The following is a 13,333-nucleotide window of genomic DNA, read 5'->3' as shown; positions in this document are numbered from 1 at the left end:
GTTACTCTTGTCCTGTAAATTGCCATTACTTTGTCTCCCTATGCAAAAAATACATAAAAACAATTAATTGCAAAATAATATTATGTACATGACAAATAAAATATCAACAAAAAAACTCACAATTTCTGCGGCGCTCTTTCCACTAGCCATGTCAGTCATGGCTCTCTCCAAGCTTCCCTTCCATAAAGTGCATGCTTTGTTGATAGTCTTCCATTGATTGTAAACACCACCACCTTCCCTCCCGCCTTTGCAATTTTCATGGAACTTTTCAATGATTTTATCCCACAAAACCTTTTTTATTTTGATTCGTGCCAACTGCACCATCTTCGCTAATAGAAACTCATGCCAAGTATAAAGTAACATCTTCCTCACAGGTCCAATTACGACCTCTAATATGCTCTCTTGTCATCTTGAAAAATTTGGAAATGGTAGAAAGAACAATTGGAAGAATTGTAGGAGAAAAGTGAGTTTTGTGTGAATGTTTGAACAAATACATAGGTATTTATAGAGTTTTTGGGTGAATTTTAAGTTAAATATTTTTTTTAATTATTTTAGCCATTGAATTTAAATTTGGGCTGTTATATATATATTTGTTGGGTGAATTTTAAGTTAAATATTTGTTGGATTCAACAAATATATAAATATATATATATATATAAAGTTTGAATCTAGGCTGTTGGATCAACCAACGGCCTGTTGATTCCATCCGTCGGATCAATAGAGTCGTTGGAGCGCCTAGGGAACGTGGCCGACAGGCTGATAGCTCACGCATCGCGTGCGTTTAGCTAGTGGATGGGGGTGGGGGGGGGGGGGGGTGTGGCGCACAAACGCCGGGTTTCAAGTGCACTGGCGGGGTCCACGTTGATTTCTGGGCTAAATTTTGGGTGGAATTTGGCTTGGGTTTGGCTTTTAGCCCAAACATTTAGGTTGGGTTGGGTTGAGTTTTCGGGGGGCGGGGGGAATAAATGTGAAAATTTGGCTTTTAGCCCAGGGTTGGGTTTGGTCTTAGAGATGTTCTTACTCATCCATAGGACACTAGTGACCTTCTGTTTTGATCCCCTGAACAGGTCCAAGGCAAGCAGACTCTTGCGCTATACATGTCACATGCATACTCGGAGGAGGAGGACTCGTCTATGCGGTACACGGAGCCAGGAGTCCGCGACAGTGAGGATTAAACTGTTCTCTAACAACTCTATGACACTGACATAAGACAATAGTGCTAAATCAAAGCAACATAGTTTCCTCCACACTCAAAAAGACGCAAGAAACGATATAAATTCTTCGAAACAACAAATAACCAACAATAAAGGCAGATGCTTAAGTTGCATGGATCGCTACTTGCATACAGACATGCTTTCTATCTGAACCAAATAAAAGGAAACAGTAAACAGCAACTGCATAGTCTGATAAAAAGAATACAAAGAAAACTGTAGGGTTTTAAAGCGGAAATAATCACTATCACAAACCTATTGCTCAACTTTTCATAAACTTTCGTAACTAGTATTGACCTCACAGGTTATTTCAAGAGTTGTGTACACTGTTATTTCTAGCCAAATGATATGCCATTCGGGTGCTGAAAACCCTCGATACCACTATCCTGGACCACATTCCCGAACAGCTGTGTGGCCAGCTAGTAATATCGGAGAGGATATGCAATCCTTGGTCACTTCCAAAGAAGTCGACAGGAGCATTTACAATATCAACCAGCTATACTTTGAGTCCACGTTTGACATGGTCCACTTCAGCCGTATAGCCTCTGCTTAATAAATAGTCAAAATACAGAATGTCGTTAAATGGTTAACTTGAAATATGATACCAAATTACCAACCAACAAAGAAACAAGACACATGGATTCAAATTAACATTTTTGGCCAGGGTTAGAAACAAGGCTGGGAAGGATCTACAGTTCTACACTAAAACGAAAGCACTCAAAGTACCCAAACACGGAAAACTGCTTTTAGTGTTTGGCACTGCAACTTACGTATTGTCCATGAATTATGCTTCAAAAGACTTAAATTTCAAAACTGCACGGTTGCTGAGAAATAAGTAGGGGTCAGTAATTTGTGCTGAATATGAATTTGTGCTGAAAACACACATAGCAGGAAAAGGAAAGAGCAACGTTAAACTCCCGTAGAGGATCATGCAATTCACACAATAGGTCCACAAGGTAAAGCTGCTTAAAAAAGATGAGGATTCAGCACCCGGCTACAAGGCAACTGTTTGAGTTGATAATTCAACCAGTAGGCTGAATTCAGTAAAAGCTAAGGTTAGGACAGTGGAAGACGTGTTCTAATCAAGCAGACAATGAACAAGCAAAAGTTATAGATCTTTCTTTTTTGAAAAATAAAATATCTAACCTTCATGCTACTCCAAGGTTATTCAATTTGTCGCAGTGAGGAGTAGGTAGATTCTTACTCCAGTGACGCCTTTGAAGCTCAACCCGACAGTAGTGTACAAGCACATTTTTGTAATCCTTGATAACGCTGTTCTCTATGTTATCTCGAGCAACACTTCCAACAGGATAACTCTCATCAAATGCTTGCGATTTAACAAAAAACTCCACTCCATATTTCTCTGTCGTCTTGGGAATCTGGTAGTTGTAATTCTTCTGCAACGAGTAGACAGGCTCCGAGAAGGGCAGATATGCTAACAACACAATTACCAAGAATGGTAATATTTGAACAAGAAGCATGATGTTAGGTCCCCCTCCCTGAGACTCCTCCCTCTGATGGCCAGCTGGTCTACTAGTCCTATAAACACGACCTGTCCGAAACATGTCTGATTGACCAAAGAACGCCCTGAATATCTCATCGGGGTCAAAATCATCGTCAAAAAAGTCATTCCCACCTCTCCTCCTCCTCCTCATATTATTGTGCTGCTGGTTGTACTCAAATTCATCAACCAGTCCAGTCTGATCATACTGCCTCCTCGAATCTCCATCACTCAAACACTTGAAGGCCTTGCTCACTATCTTAAAAGCCTCTTCTGAACCAGGAGCCTTGTTCTTATCAGGATGAACTTTCAGTGACAATTTCCTATAAGCCTTCCTAATGTCCTCACCCGAGCAAGTCTTCTCCACGCCAAGAATTGCGTAATAGTCTTTGTTTCTCTTAATCTTCCTAACCAACTGAATATGCTCTTCGGTATAACTAACCTCCCCATTCAAACCGCGGTCCAACTTTTCCACACCGGCCCCCTTCCTAATCTCACTAGAACCCTTCTCATCAACAGAAGATGCGGAAGACCCCGAATTAATCGCCTCACACTTAACCAAAAGTGCATCAACTTGCAAATTCTGATTAAGCCGTTGTGCTATCTTAATAAATTTCAACGCACGCCCTTTGTTGCCAGAAGCAATTGCTTCTTCGGCAATTCGAACACACCTCAAAGCTTCATCCTTATTACCTTCCATTGTCAAAAACCTACTGCTGATTCAACAATTCAAAAAACCCAATGCCCAAAACTCGGTAACAAGAACAAGAGATGCTGGCATGGACGAACCAGCGTTCGAATTGGACAAATCCGAATATCAATTCGAATCCCCAAATGGGGGTTTTCGGTTCCGATTATCCAATCGGTGAATTCAATTTGTCCTAATTTAAAGGAAATAATGCAGATTAAAGATTCTGATGCATACACATTGAAACAAAATTAAGGTCCAAATTGTTGAAATAATTACGGAGACAATTACCTGAGAAATGGATCGGAAACTCGAAAGGTGAGTGCTTGAATGCGTGTGAGAGAGAAGGTTTCCGAGTTTTGGACACGAAGGGACCAACAGCAGAGGACTCAAACAGCGAGTCTCCATTTGATCGCCACCATTGAATGGTCATCGGGCCAATTAGACCACGCCACGTCGGTACTTGGTGCAGAAGAATTTTTCCACTTATTACAAATGTTTTTTCGGTCAGAATTATTATTACAGAGGTTCAGTCGATTGTTTTCTTTCTTTTTTATTTTAATAAAAGGGAGTTTTAACGAATCATTCTTAGTACGGTTCACTTTTAATGTTAATGATATTTTTACTTTAAAAAATCATTCATGGTACTATTCACTTACAAGACATTTTTGTTATTTTGATTAAAACTCAGTTTTCAAGTATTTTTCATTAATTTTCCTTTAATACAATTATATTTGACGGTCGAACATTATATTTAATATCAATGTGATGATTATATTATACTTGTAAACATTAATTTAAAATTATTATCAATTTATTATGAGTGATACATTATGTAGTTTTGCCCATATTTCCACTATTTACCATAAACTAAATATATAATTGTATAAAAAAAAGGTTTTAATTGCCATAGTTTTTTTTTATTTTGAACAATATTTCAATCTCATTTAGATTACGAGAGCAAAATTCAATCTGTGTTGCATAGGAGAGTGTATATTGTTCCTTGTCAAGGTTTTAAAAGGCGTTAGGCGCTAATAGGGTGGCAGGTGCGAGTCTTGCACCTAGACGTTTAGGCAGTGGCCTAGACGGTTTTTTTTTAATTATAATTAAATTTATTATATAACATATAAATAAAGTATATTTATACTTAAAAAAAATACATAATATTGTATTGGGGTTAATTAAAAAATAAAATGACATATAAACTATAGAGTATCAAAACATATTACAAACATGGGGAACAAGTATATAACGAGTGTTCATCCAAATATTTATAAGTCTCTTATAATTTAGTGAAAAAATAAAATGCAAAATGAAACTTATTTATTTTTTTATTTTAGTGAGAGTCGCGACCCGCTAGTGCCTATGTAGAGTGCCTAGGCAGTCCTAAGTTCAATTTCTTAATTTTCAAACGTCTAAGAATTAATCAAGGTATAACAACTCCTCGTATACATATAAAATGACATTTTTACTCTCTTAAATGGTGATAAGTCAGTCTTTTGGGCTTGTGGGATAAACAGGCCAAATTCAGGGTCCATGGCGGAAGGGCATGATGTTTAGCCCTCCTTCAATATCATTTGTATCAAAAAAAAAAAAAACAAAAGAAATGCATAAAACAAGCACGAAATAACAATTTACAAGGCATTCCCCCCTTCGGACCAAACCCTATTTTATTGGTTTTTGCTTCGGTTGCTTACATAAAACAAGCATGAAATAACAACTTTATAATATATAGAAAGTTTATGCTTCTCATAGAAACAAACGATGCAGTTGCGGTAATAAGTATTAGTTATTGAAGGGGTAGCAACAAAGCCATTTTCTGCTCTGGCATCGGCTTACTGATTTACGTCGGGGAAAAAAGAAGTTAAAGAACCGGCATCTTCTGGAAACAGTCGTTGAGGTTGGACCCCGTTTCCTTCCTGGACAAGGTGATGACCGTTGGTTGCTGATGACAGGCTAGAGTTCATGTTCACAGAAAATGGAATGGAGTCTGCAGTCTGTCCAAGTGAAGTTGTTGTATGCCCTGCCCGAAGCCAGTGCATCAAGTCATTTGATCTTCCCATGGAAGCGTGCGCCGCTTGTGAAGGGAAATTGGTTGGCAGCTGCTGCATCATTGGGAAGTTGGGATGAGGGGGATCATTGCTTCCTTGATAAGCGAAACCAAATGGGGATTCATAACTGGTTTGAGCACGCACGAGACACGGAAAAGGTGCATGTAATTAAGATACAAGACGGTATTTAAGAAAAATGAAGGACAATGAACACAATGCAGTTTTCAATATGACTTGGGAGATTTGAGTATATCGATAGCTTACCCGCCCTCAACAACTCGAGGAACCAATGGTGCATTTGGCATGCCAATATAATCAATCCCGGAACTCAAGGTTGCCGATGGATATGAAGACCAATTAGCACCGCCGGTATAGTCACCAGTTGAAAACAAATTGGTACAGCTATCACAAATTAAAGGTTCGGGTCCCCAGTCAATCCGGGAAGGATTCGAAGGAAATACCTCGGTGGGTACGGGAAGGCCAGTCCATTGATTGTAGGTATAAGGATTACCAGAAAAGACCGAATAAGGGTCGAGCAAATCCGCTTCAAAGGGTGGTTCTGAGCCTGTCGTGAAACTAGTTTTATATCAACTGATAATTTGAACTTAAGGTGAAAGCAAAAGAAGATGAACTTACCGTGACGGGTAGGCGATAACCATCCCGTTTCCCTACAAGGTTTGAAACATACATATATAAGGCAAAGATCCAAAGAGGCACTAATCATGTTGTGAAGTTCAGTAAACTGCTTGGAGAGTCGAAACAGTGCTTACCATTCACCATGATGGAAACGGCGTAGCATGGTTCCCTGTTGCCCCTGAAACATCCACAAACGTATTTACGATAAGAAATATTTGTACAAAGAGCATTAAACATCCAAGTATGGTGTGCAATGGACAATGCTACTCACGAAATGGATGAGATTTACAGTCTAACAATATAAATTGGTTTTATCTATTTACAGATTTATAAACTACGCGCATTAGTTATCGCATCTTGTTCTGCAGGGGTGTGCACATCGTATTGTATCTTGGCTCGTACTCGCGATTCACTCAAATTTTACAACTTCTGTGAAGCTTGTTTGATTTGAAAGAAGAGAAAAAAAAAAAAAAAAAAAAAAACAATATTGATAAATGCTGTGATTACTTTTACCATGTCAAGGAACTCTATAGGACTGTCCTCATAATCCATCTCGTCCTCAGATAGGTCGAGCTCACGGTCAGGGCTACGAGATACATAGTACCTCCATTCGCCATTCTCAATTTCGCGACAATTAGGGCATTCCATGACACCCTTTACATTGAATGCAGAACCAATGCAATCTGAAGAGAAAAGCCATAAACCAGCATATGAATGGTAAGCATAAACCAGCACACTACATTTAGACCAAAAGCCATTTGAAATAGCTCCAACCAAGTTTAGTGAGAAAACCAACAACTATTAATTAACTCAATTTAAACACCCTTGAGTTCTAAGGTTTACATCAATGCTTTTGAAACAGCCGATTCTCGAACAACTTAGGCACACAGAATCGCAAAGCAAATTTCGGACAACCCGATTTTTCGAAGTCCTCCAGTGTTTTCCTGATCCACATTTAAACAACACAGATAGCCTTGTTTTTCATGAACACACATTCAGGACATTGACTATTGAACTCGTAGTGTCGGTAGTTCCAGCATCAACACACATCAGGAAATAACAAAACAATAATTGTGAACAAATATTAATTCCATAAGGAAAAATTAGTATCTGGTCCCTAATTACTAATGTTCATTGATTGATCAGTTCCCTAACATTAATGTATTAATTAATTTATATGTCAGTTACATAATTTTTTTGAAATAAAAATTAGTAATTGATTTAGGATCTTAATGCTCACACCCTTGTTAAACTCCTAATTAATTTTCAATTCAAAACATTTCCCCCCCCCCAAAAAAAAAAAAGGATAAGTTTGTACCCATTAATTTTTTATAAAATGATTTTCAAATTTTTAATCTTAAATGTGCCCATTCTTAAATACACATATTTATTACATGTAAAATGTATCATTTTTTAATATAAAATGTACGCATTTTTATATAAAATTCATTCATTGATTAAAGAATGTATCCATTCAAGTTTAATGGAAGAAATTTAATAATGTTATTAAGCCTTTATTTATTTATTATTTTATTTTTATTTTTATTTTTATTTTTTTGTGTTTTTGAAAAATGTACTCATGTTTTGGTACAATAATTTTTTGGTTAGTTTTGATGAACATACCCATGCTTACACACACACACACACACACACACACAATATATATTAGAGAGTATAATTTATTCTTTAATATTTTTAATCTCATACATTATGAATTTTAATTAAAATCTCATTCATATAAAACAACCACAAATTTCAGTTTTTAATTTTAAAATATAATAATCCAAATAGAAATACATTATTACATTAATGTCTTGGATCAAAAATTGAAAACCACCAAAGTTTCAATAAAATAACATTAGTAGTTAGGGACTGCATCTAAGGTCTCCCACTCCATAGTTATATTTACATACACAAGTATATGTGTGTGTATATATATAGCAAATCCCAAAAACTGGAATTTTTAACATGTTGTGCTGACCGCTAAAAGAGGAGTGTCAAAATCGATATCCTATAAATATACAAAGGATACACATACACAACATTAGGAAAATTTTTAGTTAAATAAAAAAAAATTGTTCAAAAGTAAAGGAAATTAAATTAAAGAAAATGATTTTTTTTTGGTCACGCTTTTTTCTCATTTGACACATCACGGTTATTTTTGTTCATTGATTCTTCTTCAAACTCAGCTCGATTGAAATGTCAAAAATAAACTGGGTGTGCATGCGAAAAAAATAGTATGAAAATTAGCTCACCGAGGTGAAACAAGTGAGAGCACTGAAGCTTGACGATAGTGCGGCCACAGTTGTCAGAGACTCCCTCCATGCAGATGGAACATTTCACGGCTGTGGCATCGTCGGATGACAAAACGGACGACGGAGAATCCATTTGCGCTCTTCAAGCACACGAGAAACGGCAGGGAGAAATAGTGTAAAGAGGAGCAAAGAAGCAGAGATGAGCAAAAAGACAGAGATATTTATACGGCCAGAGTACCAAAGTTGAACAAATTTGGGTTTCTCCCGCGTCTGTATATGGTAACTTGTTTTATCAGAGTGGCAGGTGTATCAATGCAAATTAAAAGAGTGTTTGGTTTCCCTGTGGTTGAGTCTATGAGGGTCGTTGAGGCGGTGGAATAGGCGGCTGACACGTGGAGGGGTTTTTGATATGTCGGATGGTGATTGGCTGGTTGATGTTTGGATTTGTAGGCTTGGTGATGTTTGAACATTTTAAAGTTGTATTGATGATGAGTGGGCCAAGGATAATCTGACGGTTGTGATTCAATCTTCGATGTGCTCTAGAAAATACATGGAATTTTTATTTAAAAAATTATGTGTACATGTGAGCGTTACGGTAGTGTAATGCGTTCCACGTAATTGTTATCAGAGTCATAATATTAAATGCGGGAGGATATTATTCGCTTAACAATTGACGTATGTCTGTCAATACGTGAACAATGTATTGGCTTTATTTGCATCCTCGTGAAATTTGTGTGACAATCAAAGTCATATAATGTAATTTCCTTGTTTGCCTTGCGCAATTGAAAAAGGATAAGAAATTTGGTTATAAAAATTTTTAAATTGTAATCGCGGTCGGTTTTTGTTGTTGATACTCAATTTCAACAAAGGTTCGATTAAATGACTTGAATAACCTCAAAAGGAACAACGAAGAACATGTGACGATTTTGACCAAACCAAAAATTACATGCATACATATGGGTGGAAAGTTAAGCAAATCTTAATAATTGAGCAACTGAGTACTTAAGGCTGAATTAACTCTAACAATGAAGTAATTAAGGATAAAAGAAAAATATAAGGACAAACATGATATATTTAGGAAATGGTTGAGAAACCCTGTATATAGATAAATGTGCAAACTATTCCACCAAAAACAATAAAAAGATTATTGTTCAAATTAGTAGATAACGTCCTTTAACAAAAAAAAAAAGAAGTAAATAATGTCCTAATTAAATTTGAATTAATTGCTTTGACAAAACAAAAAAAGGAATTGTAATTGACACTCCAAAAATCTCATTCTACACTCCAAATTTTCTATATTTGGAAAGAAAAATACACTTGTGAGGAGTGTAAAATGAGATTTTTGGAGTACCAATAACACTTTCTAAAAAAATTGAATTAATTGGGCCCTGTTTTATTACAATTCAACAGGCCTTTTTACGGCCCAAATTAAAGTCCAGAAACTCCTAATAAAGCTAGAACTAGTCGGACCCAATCATCCAAAAATCCTCGTTCTACTCGGACTTGGAAACGAATATCCCCAATGGCTTAGAAGAAATTTTACAGAAAAGTGAGTACATTCCCGTAATTTCACAGTTGCCCACGATCCTGCCATTCCGTGTTCTTCCCAAACCCTCGCCTCGCCTATATATATCGGTTACCAGGGCGTTCTCAAACCCTCTCATTCCCTTGCTGCGCCGCTCTCTGCCCTCCTCTCAAATCCTAATCTTTGTTGTTGGAGCGATCCGAGCCGCAATTATGTTGGTTTACCAAGACCTCCTCACCGGTACAAGTTTTTTCCTTAATCTTGTCCTGCTTATGTTCAAATTAGGGTTTTGGGTTTTGTTTTTCTTTTTTTCGGTTCCAAAATTTGGGTTTCGATTCGTTAGTTCTAATCTGTATGAAAAAAATACGAAGTTGGATCTCTGTTTAATCTCCAAATTTTAGGTTATGGTACGGATCTGGCGCCAAATTGTTGCTTTCTCGCCGTGTAAATTGTTTTACAAATCCTTCGATTTATTGCTGCGCTAATTGTTTTGATTTATTTAGTGGTGATTGTGTGCATGTAATTTGTTTGTGGGTGCTTTTGCATGTTGTTTATAATTTATGAAGCTTCGGTGATTTATGGTTTTCGAACTCTTTCGGTATATATTTTATGTAATTGGGTACTGGTACGCATGTTAATTATATTGTGCGAAGCTTTTGAATTTTAAGTTAGACTTGCTAATTTATAATTTTGATATGTTGTTGGGATAGTCGTGTAATTAGAAAATATTGGGATTGGATATATCTTTGGATATGGTGGATATTGTGACGCAATTTTTGAACTTATTGTGTAAACTACTTGAACAGTTGAACTTAGTAAAGTTTATAGATTTGTTTATGATGTCTGCTGGATCTGTTTTTATTTATTTATTTATTTTAATTTTAAATATGATGTTCTTGGTTTCTTTAACTAATTTATTTAGTTGAATTTCTTTTATCAAGTTGTTGACCAAATTCATGCTTCTATTTTAGGCGATGAGCTTCTCTCGGACTCGTTTCCATACAGGGAAATCCACAATGGAATGCTCTGGGAAGTTGATGGCAAGGTGAGTTGGTTGATTCTTTAGTTTTTTTTATTTTCGTTCCCCACTTGTTGAACTGTCTTTGTAATTTTATTGTAAGTTTAACCACTCGTTAGAAATATTTAGCTTTGTTTGCAATGTAATTTGAAAGTCGAATGTATAAGTTTAAGCTTTTTTCCTGCGGGGTGTAGTCAAGGTGGTTGTTATTGAACTTTGTGGTTATAGGTTTATTCTGATACGGATCACTTGTGTAAGGTTAATATGTTGATTGTTATGAATTGCGTAGTTGATTAACTGTAAGTTGTTTGAATGATTTTTGGTTTGCAGTGGGTTGTTCAAGGAGCTGTTGATGTAGACATTGGTGCAAATCCATCTGCTGAAGGTGGAGGTGAGGATGAGGGTGTTGATGATCAAGCCGTCAAGGTTGTTGACATTGTTGACACATTTAGACTTCAGGTATGTGGTGCTTACTGTACTGTTGCTCTCCAAGGTTCGTTGTGAGTAGAAATTGATGGTTATTGTCTGATGCTTGCAGGAGCAACCTCCATACGACAAGAAGCAGTTTGTCACATGGGTGAAGAGGTATATCAAACTGTTGACACCCAAGTTGGAGGGGGAGAGCCAAGAGGTGTTCAAGAAGAACATTGAGGCAGCAACCAAGTTTCTGATTGGGAAGCTCAGCGACCTCCAATTGTAAGTTTTGTTGATATTGCGCCCATGGTGATTGATTGTTCCGTAATCATAATCTGATGTCGTGATCCTATCAGTTGGGGGTTCACTCGTTTCTATGTTACTTAAATGATATTAACATTGAATCGGATGTTGTTTGCAGCTTTGTTGGGGAGAGCATGCATGATGATGGCGTTTTGGTCTTTGCCTACTACAAGGAGGGCGCGACCGACCCAACATTTATCTACTTTGCTCATGGTTTGAAGGAGGTCAAGTGCTAAGCAATTGGCAGAGAAAGTTCAGAATGCATGTTGTAATCCTAGTCTATATTATTGCTTTCTTTACTTTCTATGTTTAAAATTGGGGGATGAAGTCTATTTTTGTGCTTTGTTTTGTTAGAATATTGCGCGTTTGTTGACTCGGCTTTTTGCCTATCTTGGTTTTAATGGTCTTTCGACTTGGATTTCTTATTTATGTGGTTCTAAATTTTGATTGAGAAATAACATTGTGTTCTACATTTTCTTCACGCTTTTTCCGGAGGTCTGGAGAGAGCTGCAATCAATAGGATTTTCCTAATCCTCCATTCCCGAAAGGAAGAATGCGAAATTCTTTTTTTTTTTCTTTTTTTCGCAGGAAGGTAAGAAGTTTGCTCGGTTAATAAATGAGTACTGAGCTTGTTTGTCCTTGTCAAACCTTTGCGATTTCACTGTGATTTGAATGCCTCCGGTGGTTTGGAATATTCCGAGGATAATCGGTCCTTGTTTACAAATATACGCTGACGGTCCTCGTTTACGAATATACCATCTGACTTTGGACAGAGAAACTCTAGCATTACGGTTAATAATATTCATCTCCATCAGGAATTTATAGATTTTATGTTCGATTCTCATAGAAAATTCTCATTATTGTTGCTTAGTGATTTTTTTATTTACTTGTGAGTAAATAAATCTTAAGTTTGAATGTCGTAAATGATAAGTTCGTAATCAATTTATTCTCTCCACCCTCTTTAAGTGTAAATACTAAATATGAATGATCAGTCGCGCACACGAATGTGAGGGTTTAGGGTTAAAGGTCTTAAGCTCAACTTGCTCCTCCCTATCACCGCTTATACAAAAAGAAATCAAATAAAAATAACAAGAAAATGTATTTTCCTGCTCAGCTTTCTGTAGGTAGCAACTCGAGACTTCAAATCAAAAGTGTTAGCTGAAGTCGATTTCTGAACTTATGGAACACACTCACGCATTTAGGATATCTTTCAACCACATTTTATATGTGGGATTCAGCTTTCAAGGTTACAAAATATAGATTGTTTGAGAACATCCGTTCGGATACTGAATTAGATACTCAATGGGTACGTGTAGTGGTGGATTTAAGATTCGAATCTTAAGGGATCACAATGTTAAAGGTTCCAAGTTTTTTAAGACAGAAAAGAATGTGGAGCGCGCAAAAATAAAAATAAAAAAAAATCAGTTTATTCACTGAGAAATTTCTTCGAACACTTGATAAGCTTGTTGTTGTTAGCCGAACAAAAAACAATCTTATGAGTATTCTTGAGAGAATTTGAAGAGTGTTGTTGACGCAACATGCGGGAGGCATTTCGTCAAACACTTGGTTTGCACAAAAAAAAACTCGTACCATACATTTAGAGGATCCTTGGAAGACCTTCACATGTATGTTTCTCGGACTCCGACTAGTCTTAAGACGATCTAAGTCCCAATATGCATTTGCCACTGGATACGTGAGACCATCTTCATGTTTGGTAAAACCAGTTGTGGG

The 13,333-nt window shown here is 36.7% G+C and overlaps 3 protein-coding genes across 4 annotated transcripts; 1 reads left to right on the top strand and 2 right to left on the bottom strand.

Annotated features, from left to right (window-relative positions):
• Positions 1-1,364: 1,364 nt before the first annotated feature.
• LOC137737418 (chaperone protein dnaJ 49-like) lies at positions 1,365-3,813 on the bottom strand. 2 transcript variants are annotated; one of them, XM_068476877.1, is made up of 3 exons: positions 3,692-3,813; positions 2,358-3,593; positions 1,365-1,756 (listed from the first exon to the last, which is right to left on the bottom strand). In XM_068476877.1, exon 2 carries the CDS (start codon positions 3,410-3,412, stop codon positions 2,360-2,362), a length of 1,053 nt encoding a protein of 350 aa, XP_068332978.1. In that variant the 5' UTR covers positions 3,413-3,593; positions 3,692-3,813; the 3' UTR covers positions 1,365-1,756; positions 2,358-2,359. The 2 variants fall into 2 exon arrangements, with proteins under 2 accessions (XP_068332978.1, XP_068332980.1); XM_068476879.1 differs by having other exon boundaries at positions 2,358-3,766.
• Positions 3,814-5,235: 1,422 nt separating this feature from the next.
• LOC137736183 (uncharacterized) lies at positions 5,236-8,475 on the bottom strand. The gene is made up of 6 exons (XM_068475507.1): positions 8,343-8,475; positions 6,601-6,770; positions 6,222-6,265; positions 6,088-6,119; positions 5,716-6,016; positions 5,236-5,578 (listed from the first exon to the last, which is right to left on the bottom strand). The coding sequence occupies exons 1-6, from the start codon at positions 8,473-8,475 to the stop codon at positions 5,236-5,238; spliced, it is 1,023 nt and encodes a 340-aa protein (XP_068331608.1).
• A 1,480-nt stretch (positions 8,476-9,955) lies between these two features.
• Positions 9,956-12,078, top strand: LOC137737022 (translationally-controlled tumor protein homolog). Its single transcript, XM_068476366.1, has 5 exons — positions 9,956-10,107; positions 10,839-10,912; positions 11,216-11,344; positions 11,424-11,581; positions 11,721-12,078. The coding sequence occupies exons 1-5, from the start codon at positions 10,080-10,082 to the stop codon at positions 11,836-11,838; spliced, it is 507 nt and encodes a 168-aa protein (XP_068332467.1). The 5' UTR covers positions 9,956-10,079; the 3' UTR covers positions 11,839-12,078.
• Positions 12,079-13,333: the final 1,255 nt, after the last annotated feature.

This window comes from Pyrus communis, chromosome 6 (assembly GCF_963583255.1).
Source record: "Pyrus communis chromosome 6, drPyrComm1.1, whole genome shotgun sequence".
Taxonomy (NCBI): Eukaryota; Viridiplantae; Streptophyta; class Magnoliopsida; order Rosales; family Rosaceae; genus Pyrus; species Pyrus communis.
The sequence above is the reverse complement of the archived record's forward strand: the minus strand, read 5'-3'. Positions and strand labels throughout refer to the sequence as shown.

Coding starts and splice junctions, on each gene's coding strand:
- LOC137737418 (XM_068476877.1), bottom strand. CDS start 3,412: ATGGAAGGTAATAAGGATGAAGCTTTGAGGTGTGTTCGAATTGCCGAA.
- LOC137736183 (XM_068475507.1), bottom strand. CDS start 8,475: ATGGATTCTCCGTCGTCCGTTTTGTCATCCGACGATGCCACAGCCGTG. Junction 6,771..8,342: donor CTCTCACTTGTTTCACCTCG/GTGAGCTAATTT, acceptor TTTTCTCTTCAG/ATTGCATTGGTTCTGCATTC. Junction 5,579..5,715: donor CCTCGAGTTGTTGAGGGCGG/GTAAGCTATCGA, acceptor TGCTCAAACCAG/TTATGAATCCCCATTTGGTT.
- LOC137737022 (XM_068476366.1), top strand. CDS start 10,080: ATGTTGGTTTACCAAGACCTCCTCACCG. Junction 10,108..10,838: donor TTACCAAGACCTCCTCACCG/GTACAAGTTTTT, acceptor CTTCTATTTTAG/GCGATGAGCTTCTCTCGGAC. Junction 11,345..11,423: donor TTGACACATTTAGACTTCAG/GTATGTGGTGCT, acceptor TGATGCTTGCAG/GAGCAACCTCCATACGACAA.